General features: G+C 49.4%; 1 protein-coding gene across 13 annotated transcripts in view; it reads left to right on the top strand.

Annotated features, from left to right (window-relative positions):
• Window positions 1-4,353, top strand: part of Dab2ip (DAB2 interacting protein) — a 182,083-nt gene extending 177,730 nt beyond the window's left edge. For 12 of the 13 annotated variants that reach the window (XM_052725901.1, XM_052725900.1, XM_052725897.1 and 9 more), the window contains 2 exons: window positions 1,446-1,533; window positions 1,988-4,353. In XM_052725901.1, coding sequence (XP_052581861.1) covers window positions 1,446-1,533; window positions 1,988-2,155 — 256 coding nt within the window. In that variant the 3' untranslated portion in view covers window positions 2,156-4,353. The remainder of the gene's footprint in view (window positions 1-1,445; window positions 1,534-1,987) is intronic. The other variant, XM_052725896.1, reaches the window with a different exon arrangement.
• The last annotated feature ends 13,734 nt before the right edge of the window (window positions 4,354-18,087 follow it).

Genomic DNA, 18,087 nt, shown 5'->3' with positions numbered 1-18,087 from the left:
GTGAGCTGCATGTGGGTGCTGGGAACTGATTCCGGTCCTCTGCAAGAGCAACAAGTGTTCATAACCACTGAGCCATCTATACAGCCCCCCCACAGTTTTCTTTTTCCATTGTTCCCTGAGTTTTGTTTTATATGCATTTCTATTACTGGGTGGGGACTGAACCCAGGGCCTTGTTCAAGCTTGACATTTCTCTGCCACTGAGTTACACTCCAGCCTTTTTCCTTGAGACAAGCTCAAGGAAATTTCCTGGGCTCTTGAACTTGTGCTGCAGCCCAGGCAGGTCTTGAACTTGCTGCGCTTCCCCTCCCAGGTATCTGGGAGTACAGGCCTGGGCCATAGGCCTGGCTTGCAGGAGATGCTTTCTGTGTGGTCTGAAATAGTGTACCAGTGCTCCCGCGGTACCCGCTGTCAGTCCTTCCTACTTCAGGTATGGAGTTCTCATCTCTAGAGTTTGGTTGTAGTTTAAGTCTCTTCTCTGGGCATGTGGAATGTCTACATAGTGGCTGTTTTAATGGCATTACCTACTAGTTCTGCCGTCTGAATTTCTTCTCACTGATTTCCCTCCGGGTTATAGGTTTTATTTTCTTACATCTCTGTGTCCTTGGCAGCTTCAGTGGGATGCCAGGCATTGTGAATTTTACAGAGATCAGTAGTAGAGGTTGTGTGTTTGTGTAATTATGTGTGTGGGGTTTGTTCTGGAGTATAGTGATACTTACTGTCAGCAATCAGCTGTGTCCAAAAATGATGTGGAGCTTTGCTTGGGTGGGACCTTCAGACTTGGCCTCCTTTGGCTGTATCATGTATCAGGTGCCTTCCCAGAGTTCATCCTGCCCCGAGGTAGCTCATCTTACCCTGTTCCCAGGGGTGCGCCTCTTTCACAGCCCTGCCCTGCGACTGTTTGCTCTCCTGCTCACAGGGTGGAATTAGAATTCTCCAGAGACTAGATGGGAATTAGTTGGGTTCATCTCTGTCCTATAGATCCTCTACCTCAACCCTGCTGAATTCCCTCATCACCCTGATCCTAGGGCACTGCCAACATCCCTGGGTGTAAGCTGCCCCACGACCGCAGCTCTACAGCCTGCAGTTACAGGCCAGGTGTGGTGTTCCTGGTGGTCTGAGCTCCTGAAGGGAAAAATTGGAGCTTCCCTAACCTGGGTGCCACCGTGTGCCTTCACAAGGCCCACACCACCTCAGTAAATAGGACAGAAGAGCCTGGTCTAGAGCCTTCCAGGGCCTTCATTGTATTCTCTGCCACAGAGCCTGTGACATGGCGTTCTTTGTATCCTGGAAGTGCATTGGGACAGGGGTAGCCCCAGTCCCAGAGCTGGAGGCGGGGAGTTGATGTCAAGACGGAGCAGCCCAGTCATGTCACTGCTGCGGAGCGTTGAGGGCCACTGCTCATTTCGTCCTTCTGGTGCACCTGACTACCCCTGTCTCTGTCACAGGTTGATGTCTGTGGAAGAGGAGCTGAAGAAGGATCATGCCGAGATGCAAGCGGCTGTAGACTCCAAACAGAAGATCATTGATGCCCAGGTCGGCCACAGTGCTAGAGAGCTTGAGGGGACCCGGGGTGATTACAGAAGCCTCTGAGGATACTGACTGGTGGGACTTCCTGGGAGTGGGGAGGTGAAAGCGGACTAGGTAGAGGGACTCTGGCCCCCAAGTCCTTCACTCAAGGCTGTCCCTTTTTTCCAAATGCCCCAAGAATTGGCAGGTTTGGTTAGACTGTAGACTACTCAGCCTAGGAATTAGGGGCTCTGGGTGTCTCGAATGCCTGGAAGCATGGTACTCGGTGTTAACTCTGTAAGTTAAGAGGCAGATGACGGCAGTCTCCGTCCGTCCGTCTGTGATGGCACAGAACCTTCCCCACGTAGAGCCGGATACTCCACAACCTGGGGCCTTTCCCACACTTGACTTCCAACCAAGTCTCCCTGTCTCTCCTGCCTCGCATGGTCCTCTGGCCTGCTAATGCCCTCCTTGCCCACAGGAAAAGCGTATCGCCTCGCTGGATGCTGCCAACGCCCGTCTCATGAGCGCACTCACACAGCTGAAAGAGAGGTACAGCATGCAAGCCCGTAACGGCGTCTCCCCCACCAACCCCACCAAATTGCAGATTACTGAGAACGGCGAGTTCAGAAACAGCAGCAATTGTTAACCTGCCTGAGGAGAGGGGACTGTGGTGGCCGGGGCAGGGTCTCGGTCTGTCAGGAGGCTCCCGCAGCTGCAGGCTCCCTGCAGTGGAGGGAGCACAAGACTGATGGAGTGTGAGCCTGAGCACAGGGCCCGTCTCCTCGCCCATCTGCACAGCGGTCTGGGTAGAGGCAGCAGAGAATGCACGCTGGGAAGCGGGACAGCCTGAAGGGAGGCCTGCCAGATGTGTCTGTTGGTTGTTGAATTTGGTGTGTCACCTTCTCCTTGACCAGCTGAGTGCATGTGCCCCTCACCCTTTGCCAGGGAGGGTAAGGTCTGGGGCCACTCCTGGGGGCTCTCCTTGCCTCCTGGGACCTGGTGGAGTGGTCAGCTGGTGGACACAGTAGGGGTTCTGTGGCCCCTGCTCCTCTGTGCCCGGAGCCACTGCCATTGCATGCAGCCCATCGGGGACCTTGCTGGCCGCACAGAACTGGAGTCACCTTGCTCCTGTGCGCGTCCCAGTCTCGACATCCTCCTTCCCTTCCTTGGTTGCATTGCCAGACAGACAGTGAGCATTGCACTTTTTCCTGCGGGGCCCTCGTACCTACCTGTGGGAGGATCCACAGCTTCCCACACTTCACATGTGGGCCTGGCTCATGCTCTTGGGATTCCCAGAAGCCAGAGAGATGGGCAGAGGTGGCCAAGCTGCACCATGCATGGCAGCTGCCTTCTCCAGGGTCCCAGTGCTTCCCCGCACAGTGGCCTGAGGGGAGTGGCCGGCTGGGGCTCACCCTGCAAAGATGATCTCTTTTCTCTGATGGTTTAACAGAAGAATCTAGTGCCTGCAGGCCCTGAGAAGGTGGATAACTGTGATTTTTTTTCCTTTCACAGTATGCATTAGAAACAAAAGCCCGCTTGCTCGCTTGCTGGAACACAGGGGCCTTTTAAATTGAGCGTGCGCACTGCATGGGAAATAGCGGCCCTGGAGGATGTTAGACTTGCTCCCTCTCCAAGACAGCAGCAGCCTGCACCAGGCCCCGTGTGTGCAGTCGCCTCTCCTCACCCTCCCAGCCCCAGCCCAGGACCCAGGCACTGCAGGCAGGGAGGGGCACCCCCACAGCTGGGGCTGGTTTTCCCCAGCTCTAGGCTGCTCTGTAGCGTATCTGCCCCTCCCCCTTTCGTGGGACAGAGATGGGCAGGAGCTTGGGTCTCTTGGCTCCCCATCTGTTCCCACACCCTAGATTCTAAGCCCTGATTCTGAGTCACCTAGGGCAGGAGCTAGGGCCTTTGCCCAGACAGCAGAATGGGGCTGGGCAAGCTGTACTTGTGCTCCTAGAGTTCTCATTAGGAAGGGTGGAAGTCCTAGAGGTGTGGCCCAGCCACTGCACCTCATCCTCACTCTGTGGACAGGCCAGGGTAGATGTGATGTGCAACCCAATTAGGCTGCAGACAAATGCTGGGAGAGAGAGAGGGCTTGGCTATCAAGGGTCAGACCTCAGGAAGGAAGGAGGCGGGGCTGCGGTCCTGCCACTACTCCTTCCTGCCCCATTTCTGTCCACACCCCTGCGCCTGTGCATTTCAGCCAGGGTGGCCCCTTAGCAGGGCCTGGCCTGGCCTGGGTCTTGCCCTTCCACTGCCCAGGGAGCCCTGCTTTCCTCCTTACCCATACTCTCGCCCATGCCTCATAAAGTGACCTCTGTCTGATCGCCTCTTAGCAATATAGGGAGGTCCCCAGGCCTGGACAGGAGGGCGCAGGGCCAGATGCAATGGCCCCTCTGGCGGGGTTGTTAGCTCTCACACCGAGAGCCTTATTTACCTAGTGCAAAAACTGTAAAAGTGTACAGACTCCACAGATTTTTAATCTTAATTGCAAGTCCGACAATTTTTGTAAATGTTCTTGGTGTTTGACTGTAATGGAACTATTTCACCCAAGGGATGTACATAGTCCTTTAGTCCTGGTGCTGCGAGGGCTGGCCGGGATGCTGCTCTCACGGTTGATACTGTAGCCTTGAGAACGGTGCTGGGCAGGACAATGACGAGCTTTGCAGTCTAGGTGTCTGTCTTTTTCCTGCCTGGGGCATTGATTTGTTGGCTTTGCAGCATGCTGTCAGGGGTGGGAGGTTGATGGGGGCATATGCCCCAATGGGGCCAGTAAAGCATCCTCCTGCCCACAGCCTTGGGGCTGAGCTCTGCCTACAGCAAGGGCTGGAGTTGCCAGAAGCCCCAAGGGAAGGGTGGTCCCTGCTCTGGGAGACCCTGGCCACTGACACCCAGGCTCTGCTGGAGAGACCTGCCCCTCCCCCGCCAACACAGGCAACTGACCTTTTTGTTCAACTTATATGTTCAGGATTAAGGAAACTGCCAAACTTCCTTGGAGCGAAGACCTCTGACTACCCAGGAGTGGGGGTGGGGACCAGGGCCAGAGCTCCCCGTGTACCCCAGCACCTGTCCAAGGGACACCACTCCCTCATACCCGTACATCTGGGAGCCAGACTGTCCAGGGAACCAGCCCCTCTTTTCTATATATTCAGCCACAAGGCTACCCCTGTCCCCACTGTGCCCACCTCCCCTCTTTTGTAAGTATGTGAAAAGGAAAAAATGCAAACGTCAGAGTCGGCTGGAGCCCTTCCCACCAGCCATGACTTTTAACCATGTAATAATGTACAGAGAACTTGTTGGTGTTCAAAGACTCTGTGTGGCTGTGCAATTTCTGTACATTTGCAATTAGAAATATTAAAGATTTATTTAGCTATTTTAAGCCTGACTCGGCTCTCTATTCGGCTATGTTGTGGGTTGTTTCCTGTGGGTAACTCTGAATCTTGGGCTACCAGCCATGACCCCTAACTGGGTGACCTAGGATCACCCCTCCTCTCTGCTGAAAGCCTGTGCTGGGGAGTGGAGCAGCACTTAAGGCCCCCTGACCCCCATGTGCCTGGGGTGCCATTGATTCCTGGGGGGCACAAGTAGCTGCCGCACCTCCCGCTGCAGAGGCTCCGGGTCAAGCCCTGTGGATCCACTGCAGCCTGAGGAGAGGAGACAGCAGGGGGTTACCCGTGGGTGAAGACTAGCTGTCCCCAGCGCCCAGTGCTTGGGAAGGCCGACTCGGTCTCCTCAGGCTCAGAACCTCCCGAGCTGGAAATGAACTTGCCTGAAGCTGCTGCCGCCGTACCTGCTGAATGAGTTCTTGCATCCCTGGGTGTTCGCCCAGCATCTGTCAGCATTTGGGACCCCATCTTTTGGTTGAGCACATCGGCAGTCCAGCTCTATAGGGGTACTCACAAGCCCAGTACAGACTCTCAGAAAAACACCCCCAAATCCCTAAAAAAAAAAAAATTGGAGGGTTTTAAGAACTTCTAATAAGCAGGGACACATCAAGCTTTCACCCTAGTGAGAACACTCCTGTTTTTGTTAGATTAAAATTTGAAAATTACCTAAAGCTGGCTACTGAGCTATAAAGAAAATACCTTCCCAGGCTACGGTGAGAAATGCTATGAAAACCAAGTAAATAAACAGATGCTCCTCCAGGGTTTTTAATTTTTTTAAAGAAATGAGTCTTGAAATTGAGGACTCTTGACCACGTGTGATCTGTTTTACTCCCAAATATGATTGTACTGAAAAGATTAATGTGGGAGGAGGTTCAAGGCAATAAGAATTGGTTAACTGTCGCCTGGAAGCTGGTGAGAAAGGGCTGTTTGCCCAGACCCTTCCCGGAGGCTTAGGTGGGACCCCACCCCCAGACATTCATACACGCTAGGCTATCCGGAGCCAGGACACACAACGGGAAGCAGGAAAGAGTCCTGCCCCCCCCCCCCCCCGCCCCTAGCCATGAAAGTACTGCACCCTGTCTCCTGGCGGGACTGGGCTTCATTCTCTGGAGAAATTGAGCCCTGTGAACTCTGGACTGGGGATGTCAGCCACAGGGCTGAAAAGCAGGTGAGGGGAAGTAAGCCTGTCCTTTTCCCTCTGCCCATAGCCCTTCCCCTCATTTCAGAGAAGTGTTAACTCAGTGAAAAGACTGAATCACAGTGCCACTGTTCTAGAATATGCCTGTGCTTGTACATACTCTGAGAGCATGTGTAGCCAAGGACCCCAAGGCAGCTGAAGAAGGCTTGCCATCTGTCAGGTAATGAGTGACTGAGTCAGGAACCGTGGCACATGACACTTGGACCCAGTGTTGGAAGACAACAGAAGAGAGTCGGGACTGGAATGTACAGATGGACATATGTCCTGTCTAGAGGCAGCAGGGGGCTTGTCACACCATCCACTCCATGTAGATGACTTCATTTTTATATCCAGTTCACAGCCCCCATACTTGACTTTCACTGAGGCCGTGTGCCCACTTGGCCTCACCACTTGAGGATCTCACAGGCGTCAGACTTGATAGGTCTGAAATGGAACTCTTGACCTTGATGCCTTTCTTTTCCAATCCCCTGAATGTTCTGACTCTCCTACCGTTTATTCAAGCCAAGTGCTAAGCTTGATTTCTTTTAAATGTGAATTCTTGATTCTTGGGCTTTAATGGAGATGTACAGATTTAGAATGATGGTCATGATCCATTCTGAGTGTAAAGCAAGCAGTCAATCAGTGTGCCCTCGTTCTTCTAAAGAAAAGCCAATAAATTCCACCACAGGCAAACACATCCCACTGTTAGTGGCAGTTCACTCTGGGGAGGGGAAGGGGAACATGAATGTTCCACTTTACATTCCTTTGTGTGTTTGATTTTTTTACAGTCAGTTTTATTTCTCATTTTGATACGGAGTCATTTAAAAATAAATAAAACATACCCATATAATGAAACGCTATGCAGCCATTAAATTTGTAGAAGAATAATAAACAACATTGAAAGATGTAAATAATGTATTAAGTGTAAACGCTGATAACAAAATTATACGTCCAGGAGGATTCCGGTTTAGCTTTTAAACCATGTTCACAAAAACACCTGGATTGGGAGATGGTAATGGCTAGGTAAGCGCTTGAGTTTGAAGATGTTGTGGGCTTCAAGTCTTAATGGCTATTGATCGGTAACATGATCTTAGCATTATGGGACAGTCCTTCATTCTTAGTTTCGCCACTGTGAACAGGGATGACAGTATCTGTAGAGAAGTCTTGGGAGGGTGCACAGTTGATGCCTGCTCTTTTAGAGAACCGGAATTTGGTTCCCAGCACCCACACCAGGCAGCTCTTAAACACCTGTTACTCCAGCTCCAGAGGATCCAACACACTGCTGGATTCTGCAGGCACCTGCATGCACATGGGAATACAAACACGCACACACATAATTAAAACTTTTTGTTTAGTTGGTTGGTTTGGTTTTCTTTTTTGGTTTGTCCTTTTGAGACAGGGTTTCTCTGTGTAACAGTCCGGGTATCTGCTTTATAGACCAGGCAGGTCTCAAACTCACAGAGATCTGCCTGCTTCTTTTTTTTTTTTTTTTTTTTTTTTAAAGATTTATTTATTTAGTATACAGTGTTCTGTCTGCACATATCCCTGCAGGCCAGAAGAGGGCACCAGATCTCATTACAGATGGTTGTGAGCCACCATGTGGTTGCTGGGAATTGAACTCAGGACCTTTGGAAGAGCAAGCAGTGCTCTTAACCTCTGAGCCATCTCTCCAGCCCTGCCTGCTTCTTAAGTGCTGGGATTAAAGGTGTGCTAAGTTTTTTTTTCTCTCTCTCTTAACATGTTTTTGCATTTATGATGAAAACTCAATCAATACCTGGGGCTCAGTGGTAGAGTGCTGGCCTTGCATGCACGATATCCTGGTTTATTTCCCAGCACTGAAAAAAAAAGTCTCAAAGCCAGTGGGCAGTACCGTGGCAGTACTCTGGCAGTACCGTGATAGGACTGTTACAGTGGCTACCTAAATGGGGTAGGAAGTGAGGTGCGTGGGGCTAAACTTCCATGCTGATACAAAAGGACAGGAAAGAAGTTCCTTATGCTTCTGGGGAGAGACAGGCAAGAAAACAAAACAAAATGGGATTTTCTTAGAATTTCCCATCATAAAAAAGGTCTTTGCTTATGAAAGTGACTGAATACAAAATAAATATACAAGATAGAAGCTGCTTTTTCAAGCAGCCACCAGAGTCCATCAGGAGGGAAGGGAGGTGTTGTTGATGGTATACTGGACACCTCAAATCCAAACAGCTCAGTGAAGGTTGCACACCGTCTGGACTGAGTCCTTACCAGACCTGTGGCCAGGGTGGATCACCTGTCTGTGTCCGCAGCTCACCAAGGTCCTGATCTTATTACCTGTTACAGCTATACTGTTAGTGAATTCATATGAAGATGGTCATGTGTTCCACATATATGTTTAGAATTGACTGCTGGCTTCGTGACTCCTGGTTCACAGTTATTTCTGAATGTTTTTGAAAAATTCAGAAGAAAGTCCTTCGGAAGGTCCAGTCAGAAGCCACCGGCTTTTCTGAGGGTGATGGGTCCTTTGTGCCAGAGTTGGCACTGAGGCTCTGAGGGCTAGGGTGGGGTCCCTGCAAATTACACTTGGGGGTGTCCATCCACACTTGATTGCTGTGCGAGAGTTTACACACACTGGAGTGTGTGGGTCAGGGATTCCCACACTGGAGGGAGAAGGCCTCAGTCTCAGAAACATTCCTTACAAAATATTTACAGCTTTTACCTTTAATGACAGGAAGTAGCAAATCGTGTGAAAGCATATTTTTTTTTGACAACCAAGACTTACACACAAATATAAGATGAACATATGTTTAGCATTTTTTAAATTCACTAATTAATGAGGAAACCAGTCAGTTGTCACAGCCAATTCAAAGGAGAATTCAAAGAGCTGTGCATGTAGGCAACTGGAAATTACAAGGAAGAAAATTTACAAATAGATGCAAAATCAGGCTGTTTCCAGGGCACTGCAGCAGACACCATTTATCCCAATCTGTAGGACGAAGATCACAGTATTGCCAGCATTTTATGACCTAAAGAAATTCAAGACCAGTCCAGGAGACTCATAACCAAAGATATTGAAGTCATATATTTTCCTAAAACTAGCTTTAAAAACAAAAACAAGCTGGGCAGTGGTGGTGCACGCCTTTAATTCCAGCACTTGGGAGCCTGAGGCAGGTGAATCTCTGTGAGTTTGAGGCCAGGCTGGTCTACAGAGCGAGTTCCGGGACAGCCAGGGCTACAGAGAAACCCTGCCTTGAAAAAACAAATGAACACAAACCCGAAGAAGAGGGCTGGAGTGGTCAGAGCACATACTGCTCTTGCAGAGGTCTTGAGTTCCGTTTCCAGCACACACACCGGGTGGCTCAGAACCCTGTGACTCCAGCTCCAGGGACTCTGATGCCCTCTTTTGGCCTCCACGGGCACTGCACTCACGTGCACATACCCACATGCAGGTGCTTCTATATATACTTAAAAACTAAAAAATAGCTGAGTGGTGGTGGTGCACGCCTTTAGTCTCAGCACTCGGGAAGCAGAGGCAGGCAAGTCACTGAGTTTGAGGCCAGCCTGGTCTACAGAGCAAGTTCCAGGACAGCCAGGGCTACACACAGAAACCCTGTCTTGAAAAAACCTAAAATAAATAAATAAAATTTAAAAGTCAAATAATAATGACTAAACAGGAAGAGGCAATGTTGAAAGTCCACTACCTAAAAATCCCTCTCAGTGTAGACATATCTATTGTTTATAGCTATCAAGATAGACTTTGCTCTTGCCCATACAACCTAATTTCTATTTTATGACTTGAGGTAAAGTATCACTATGTATGCAGCCAAGTCTGACCTCAAACTTGAGACTCCTCTGCCCTACCTCCCAAGTGCTAGAGTTACAGGTGTGCACCGCTCCGCTTGGCACAGACTAGTATTGTAAAGGCAAAAATAGAATTGCACTACATACTAATCAATTTTTAAGAGATGCTCTCATTTTTATTTTAAAAAGTAAAATATGAGTGTGTGTGAGTGCCTGCATATACATGTGTGTATCACATATGTGGCTGGTGCCCACAAAAGTCAGAGGACAGTGTAGTTCCCCTAGAACTGGAGTTACACATGACTGTAAGTTGCCATGTAGGTGCTGGAAATCAAACCCAGATCCTCTGAAAGAGCAGTCAATACTCTTAACTGCTGAGCCATCTCTCTAGCCCCTAATCAATAGTTTGGGGTTTGTATTAAATTTTAAATTATGTGTATATGTGTGCATGTATATGTGTGTGCATGTTTATGTGTGTGTTTATATGTGTGTATGTGTATTTGTGTGTCTATATATGTATGTGTTTGTCTATGTGTGTCTATGTGTGTTTTGTGTACGTGTGTCGTGTGTCTATGTGTGTGTGTATCTGTGTGTCTATGTGTTTATGTGTGTATCTATGTGTGTATGTATTTGTCTATGTTTTGTGCAGATGAGCAGAGTTGCTCTTGCAGAGTTCAGAACATGGCACCAGGCCCCCTGGGGCTGGAGTTACAGGCTGCTGTGAGCTGCCTGATGTGGGTGCTTCGAGATTAGCCCCTGTCTTAACCGCTGAGCACTCTCCTGCTCCCCTAACCCCAGCCCTATTTTGTTGGTGGTTTTTTTCCTTGTTTGTTTATTTTGCAGAGCATGTTTGGGCATGGCTATAATCCCAGCACTTTCGAGGTAGAGACAAAAGGATCCCTGCAAGTTTAAGGCTAGCCTGGTCTACATAGTGTACATAGCGTATCCTAGGTCAGCTAAGGTTAACATGACCATACCCTGTCTCAAACAAAACCAAACCAAACAATACCAAAAAAAAAAAAAACCACCCAACAACCAATCAACAACAACAACAACAAAAACAGCTGAAATGTTGCCCAGGCGAGTACCACATTCAAGATCACCCTGCCTCACATCTTCCTGAGTAAGCGATGTTCATAAGATCTGCTCTCAGTATCCAACTAACAGGTTTGCTTTTGCCACTCGGCAGTAGATTGTGGACACTGTCCTTTACAAATATAATCTTTCGCTGTTACTTATATTTATTTACATATATAATTATATATATGATTATACGTGCATATAGTTTAAAGTTTCAAGCCGTGAATTTTGATTTTGTTTTTCTTTAAATGTTTGCTTTGGTAGGCATTTCACACTTAGAGCTAAGTTGTTTGAATCTATAGTACAAGGAACACCCACGTGCCTCTCACTCCAAGGGCCATGAGCGCGTAACCCTATTTGCTGTATCACTGTAGTTTCTCTCTGTCTTTCTGTCTCTCCCTTTCTCTGTCTCTGTCTCTCTTACACACACACACACACACACACACACACACACACACACACACTTCCTTGTAGTCAAGTTGCATATCATGGCTCCTTCTCCTAGCCCTTCCTAGCTTCAGGCAGTCTCTGCCCATCATAGTTGGGTGCCAGTGTCATCAGGGGAACCGGCTCTCACATTCACTTTCTAGTTTTCTCAGCCAACCCCGTTACATCCTTTTATACTGTTCCACCAGTGCCTCAGTCTGGGGTCAGGGGTTGCATTCAGTTGTCATGGCTCTTTGGCATCTTTTAGTCTGGAACTTTCCATAGGTTTTCCGGGTCTTTTGTGACGATGACATTCAGGAGAAATACAATCAACTACACCCCTTGCTCCCTGTTAAACAGCATCAATAAGAAAACAGAAGCAGAACTGTGTGTTCTCTGATGTGTCTCATGACGGCAGCAGAGGCCTCCCATTATCCGTGTGGAGCTGATGCATTCCTGTTGTTAAAGGGATGGAATTCATTCCTCGGTTTTGTTGTGACAAAGTCACCCAGCAGTTCTGGCTGTGGCCCCTGGGCCCTTCAAGCTGGTGTCTATCCCACTGACATACCCCCGTTTCTGAACTTGTCCTTACTGTCTGACCTAACGTGACATCCGGGTTTCTTCCCTTGTACCGTCTCTGTCCTGGCTCTGGCATTTGTCATTTCTCTCAGCAATGTTGAGGAATGGTATTAACTGGCCAAGATCAGGAATATACATCCTTGCACAGGCACGTGCTAGAAATTGTGAATTGGCTCTTCTGTTTAGAGTTTAATGGATCTGAATTTTCACACACACACACACACACACACACACACACACACACACACACACACACACACACGAAAGATGAGAAGTCTCAGGGACATTCCCTCTTGGTCCTTGGCCTCCACAGAGCCGTGGTGAGTTTTGCGCTGGAGTGGCGGCGTGTGCAGGGAGTGTGGAAGCCTCTCTGGGCCTTGAACAGCATTCCGTCACTAGATGCCCTGCCCTCCTTAGCAACACCAGTCACCTTGAGCTGTCTCTCACCTTTGTTGATGGTGAAAACGCATGTGCACAGGGATCCATCTCTACCTGAAGAGCTGAAACACTAGGGCACCAGTTATCCCAGCAGAAAAGCGGGCAAAAGAGTGAAATGCCGAGTTGGAAAAGAAACACAAGGAGTCAACAAATGAGTGCGAGCCTAAAGTGGGGCTCACATCTGCAATCCTGGCACTCAGGAGATAGAAGGAGGAGAATCGAGGAGTTCAGGGCCATCCCCAGCTACATAGAGAGTTGGGAGATAGCCTGGGCTATAGGAGATCTTGTTTCAAAGTAAACAAACAAGTGCTCTGCTCATCCACACTAATAATTCAAGAAAAGCAAATGAAAATATCAGTTAAGTTGCTTTTATTTTTGTTTGTCCCTGATTGAGTAATAGAAACAAAAAGGAAGTCAACCTAAGAAGAGAAAAACCTGAGATGTTAAGTATCGACACACTTAGGGCCTGGGATTCACTGCGCAGCAGCATTATGGCAGGTTGTCCATCTCAGCTTGTTGGGTTCAAAGTGTTTTCAGCTTTCTATGTATATTTACACCTAAAGTGAGGCTTGTCTCATAGGGAATTCAGTAAAGGAAGGGCCATATTTTTAAAGATGTGTTTTATTATTGTGTGTGTGTGTGTGTGTGTGTGTGTGTGTGTGTGTGTACAAGGTATCCTTCCAGGCCAGAAGAGGACAGCAGATCCCTTGAAGCTAGAGTTAGAAGTGGATGTGAGCTGCCTGATGTGGGTGCTGGAATGGAACTCTGATCCTCTGAAATAGTAGCAACCACTCTTAAATGAGCTAACATTTCTCCAGCCCCGAGGCTATATCTCTTAATGGACAGGGCAATGAAATTAGAAATTAATGACAAAAACTGACCTATTGCTTGAAAATTCAATTTACATATAGAAGCATGTATATGGATGTGTGTGTGTGTGTGTGTGTGTGTGTGTGTGTGTGTGTGTGTGTGTGTGTAGAGGGAGAGAGGGAGAGGGAAAGAGAGAGGGAGAGGGAGGGAGAGAGAGAGAGAGAGAACTTGAGCACAAACACACAGAACATAGGCACATGAGTACTGAATATCAAATTGGTACTTCAAATTCTCTGACTCTGCATTTATAGATTCAGCTGTCAAACACTGAACATGTTTTGGGGGGAAATGCAACTGTATTGACCACATGTATTTGTTTATTTTTTTAATTCCCTAAACATTTTGTGACTAGGCACTGTAAATAGTGTAGCAGGGGTTTAAAGCATGCAGGAGGTGGTACCCAGACTACACATATACAACACCATTTTACATCAGTGACTTGAGCATCCTTGGGCTTTGGTATCTGAACAGGACTAACTGTGATGGATGTGTAGTGGATCCGAGTGGGTCGGTGTAGCCTACACTTTGGCATGCAAGTGGGTATCTGTGGATACAGATCACTGTGGGGGTATATCCTGTGTCATTGTGAGGAAATGCCATAGATGTGTGTGAGCTGAAGACAAAGGCCAGACCTGTGGGGCAGGAGGCTTAGCAGAGCTAGGTTCACATAGCATGGGCTTTATCGGCCAAGGCTTTGGCCAGCCCAGCTATGGGCTCTGCCACAGCAGCATCAGTGTGTGTGTGGGGGGGGGGGGCAGAGGCCAAGGGGACCCAAGGACAGGGACAGGCAGACAAGGGTGCCCCTTCGATCTCCCTCGTCACCCTCTCTTCCTCTGGAGCTGCGGTAGGGACCCGGTTCGAGCTCCTTGGGCTTCTGTTTTCCTGCAGAGGTTTGGAAGAGCTTTCCTGATGAGAGGAGGGGCCACGTGTCCATTACAGGAAATAACTGTGCGATTGCATTCCAATAAATCAGCGCCGATTTCAGAGCAGCATGGGGCCTTGTGGGCTCTGCGGGCCATAGAATTCAATATGCTATGCTTCAGCCTGTGGACTAATGGGCTGCTGCTGGACACCACGTGACCCAGCCTTCCCGAAGATGCGAGGCAGGGCTGAAAACTAGCATAGATCTATTTACTGAGACAGTGTGCATCCCTGCTGGTGGGTGTGTGGGGAGCCAGGTGGGAGGAGACAAGGATTTCCTGAGGCCTCAGGGTTCGGGCAGAAGCCTCTGGTCTTGCTCCTGGCCCTGCTGAGGGGTTGTCGCAGTGCCATATGGTCTCCTGCTGTCTACCCTGTTCTCAGCACAAGTGTGCTGTTAAACCATTCACTCTGCCATGGGTCCCTCTCACCTGGCATTCACACCCACCTGTGTGCTCATGGAGACATGCTCTGGGTGCGGCAGGAGCTTCCAACAGAGCAGAGCAGGCTCTGCATTCATGGAGCTTTGGTTCCTAAGGGAGTCAGGCTACTGCCTTGATGACTCTGTCCATTTGGTCTCTAAAAACTCAGAGTAAGGCTAGGCATGCAGCTCACTGGTAGAGTACTTAGCTAGCATGCTTAAGGTCCTAGGTTCAATCCCCAGTAATAGCAGAAAAGACAACAAAACCTGAAACACACACACACACACACACACACACACACGCACGCACGCACGCACGCACGCACGCACGCACGCACACACGCACACACACACACACCCCAAAACAAAACTCTGGAAAATGTGTCTGTTTTCCTCCCAAGTGATGGCCAGGTGGGAATGGTCCCTATACTCCCTCCCTCCCTCTGCTCACTTTGTTGAAGCCCAGTTATAAGTCTGTCTTGGAAATCACACCTTGCTAGTCTTGGTGATGCAGTGCTGAGGGGAACGTCCCCAGGACCTGGGAAGCCTGGTCTCTCTTGACCCCTGCCTACCTTCAGCCAGAGTGTCCTTAGATCTCCAGTCTCAGGCATGCAGGAGCCACCCTGGCTGTGCCCTATGGCATACCCTCAGTGTTTATTCCATGAGAAGGAAGGAAAGGGGGTTGAGCCCCAAGCCAACAGGCAGAGCAAATGGTCGCAGCCAGAGGGCTGGATGGCGAGTCAGAGGTGGAGAGTTGCCGCAGAAGCCTGGACAGAGGCATAGCCCAGCTAGGGATGAGACTGAAGGGGTGGGGGAGCCGGAGGAGATTTGGTCTTGTTCCTCAGAGGGTAGAGAAGCCACAGAACACAGTGAGCTGGGAGAGTTCCCTGAGCTACTGGGGAAAGAACAGAGGTTGAACGCTGGATGGGACAGCCCAGGCGTGCAAGGAGACAGCAAGGAGAACTCAGTTGCATGCTTCCCTCAAGGAGGTGGGTCCAGGGTGGGAAGAAGGAAATGGTCTAGGGCCTGCATCCTGTGTCTCTTGTGGCCTCCCATGCAAGGAGACAGCAAGGAGAACTCAGTTGCATGCTTCCCTCAAGGAGGTGGGTCCAGGGTGGGAAGAAGGAAATGGTCTAGGGCCTGCATCCTGTGTCTCTTGTGGCCCTGGGAGGCCCAAACACCCTTTGTACCCGCTAGCCTCCCTCTGCAATGCCCTAGGGCTAGGAAGAGGGATGGAGAAGCTTCTCAGAGTCAGAGGCCTCCATGAAGCCTAGCAGGGCAGGCCAGGGCAGGCCAGGCTGCCTGGGAAGGACCCATGTGCTGCATTTCTTTCTTTCTTTCTTTCTTTCTTTCTTTCTTTCTTTCTTTCTTTCTTTCTTTCTTTCTTTCTTTCTTTCTTTCTTTCTTTCTTTCTTTCTGTTTTTTTGAGACAGGGTTTCTCTGTGTAGTTTTGGTGCCTATCCTGGATCTCGCTCTGTAGACCAGGCTGGCCTTGAACTCACAAAGATCCACCTGGCTCTGCCTTCCGAGTGCTGGGATTAAAGATGTGCGCCACTGCCGCCCGGCTGCTGCATTTCTTAAAATATGCATTTTTCAAAGTGTTAATGGATGTTTACAGGAAAGGATAGCCTTGTGAACAACTGGGCAAGCCTGAGTCTTAGAGGGGCTCCTGGACCTTCACCGTGTCTGCTGAGTTCTGTACTAGAGGGTACATTTATTCCTCTCCCTCACTCATCTCTTTCCTTCCTCCTCTCGTCCTCCATGCATTTCCTAGCATCTCTTTTTGCTGGCAGTAGAGCGGGGTCTTGGGTTGCAGACCAGGCCTGGGAGTGGAAAACACAGAGAATCGCCCTGAGTAAGTGACTGGGCTGCCAGACGCTCCAGGAGCTGCAGGACAGGAGGATCTGCCCCAGAAAGTGGGGTCAGGCTTGCAGAGCCTGTGACCCTAACCCCAGAGCCATGGCAGAGAAGGGCATTGAGGGCTGAGGGAAGCCTTTGGACCTAGCACTGGAGGGATGAGCAGCAAGGGGGTTCGTGGAATGGCAGAAGGTGTGGGTGGGGGAGGGTTGTGGGTGTTCAGCAAGGGTGCTCAAGGCTTCCAGGAGGGGCGACTCTCCTGTTCTTCCTATGTGTTGTGACTTCGTGTGGTGGTGGCTGTGTGGCTCAGACTGGAGCAAGCTTAGCCCATGTGAAGGGTTCAGAAACGGATGGGCATTAGCCTGAGTCACGGTGGCAGAAGTCACTTCATACCTTCCCGGGAGTAATAGAAGGGATGCCTTGAACAGCGGGCTGAGGCAGCGAGGGTCCTCTGACTGGGAAAATGGCTCATGTAGAAGAGGGGGCTTGCAGACCTAGAAGCAAAGGCCAGTTCTTTTCATCAAAGGCGTTACAAATCAGAGGGAGAACGGTGGACAAACAAGCCGAGGGAGGAGCGGCCGGATGACAGGACAGGAAGTGCTGCTGACAGCCTCCACAGCCGAGTCTCCAAGTGAAAATTAAATCTGTAATGAGACGATGCTGTGTTTCCCACCCACCCACCGGCAAACGACTGCATCCTGATAGTACATCCTTTAGAGCTGCATGGGGTGATGCCAGGCTGGCCCTTCACACAGGTGCTGAAAAACTGCCCAACCCCTTTGAAGATAACTGAACCACACTGGTGCAGTTTTAAAATGCATGTGCCCTTTGACCTGGACACGTGATCCTTGTACATAGAGTCAGAATATGTGTGTGTGACAGCTGTTCCTGTGACACTTCATAGTCACAGAGCTGGCAGCAATGTGGATGTATTGATTAAGGAAAAATGAAGTCCTAGGTAGTGGTGGCACATGCCTTTAATCCCAGCACTCGGGAGGCAGAGGTAGGCGGATCTCTGAGTTCAAGCCCAGCCTGGTCTACAGAGCGAGTTCCAGGACAACCAGGGCTAACACTGAGAAACCCTGTTTCAAAACAGAAAAAAAAAAAAAAGCCAATGAAGAAAGTGACAGCATATGTAATTACAATATATTGTGTAATGGATCGCACCACATCACTAAAAAGCTAAGACTCACTTCCATGCGTGTATCACACAGAGTCATGTATGTCTCAAAAAACAGCACTAGGTTAAAAAAAGCAGAGTGCTCCTCCTGCCTCCACCTCCTTCAACAAATCCTACCAGCATGCACCACCACAGCCTTAGTGCACAGTCGCACAGTCATGGCGCATTCCTTTAATCCCCAGCACTTGGGAGGCAGAGCCAGGCGGATCTACAGAGTGAGATCTAGGACAGGCACCAAAACTACACAGAGAAACCCTGTCTCGAAAAACCAAAAAAAAAAGCAGAGTGCAAGTTGATGTGTACAGAGACACACATGTGCGCACATACATATACAGATAAACACACATACATATATATGCACATACATATGCGCACACACCTAAGAGTTCTTGAGTGTGCATGAACTGCCTAAAAGACACAGAACCCCACCAATGGTAGAGGGTAGGATGGGGCCATCCCTGTCACTATCTAC

The sequence above is a fragment of the Peromyscus californicus genome, unplaced genomic scaffold (genome assembly GCF_007827085.1).
Source record: "Peromyscus californicus insignis strain IS unplaced genomic scaffold, ASM782708v3 Scaffold_7__1_contigs__length_154581171, whole genome shotgun sequence".
In the NCBI taxonomy this organism is placed as follows: Eukaryota; Metazoa; Chordata; class Mammalia; order Rodentia; family Cricetidae; genus Peromyscus; species Peromyscus californicus.
Note: the sequence above shows the minus strand (reverse complement) of the source record. Positions and strands in the feature narration are given on the sequence as shown.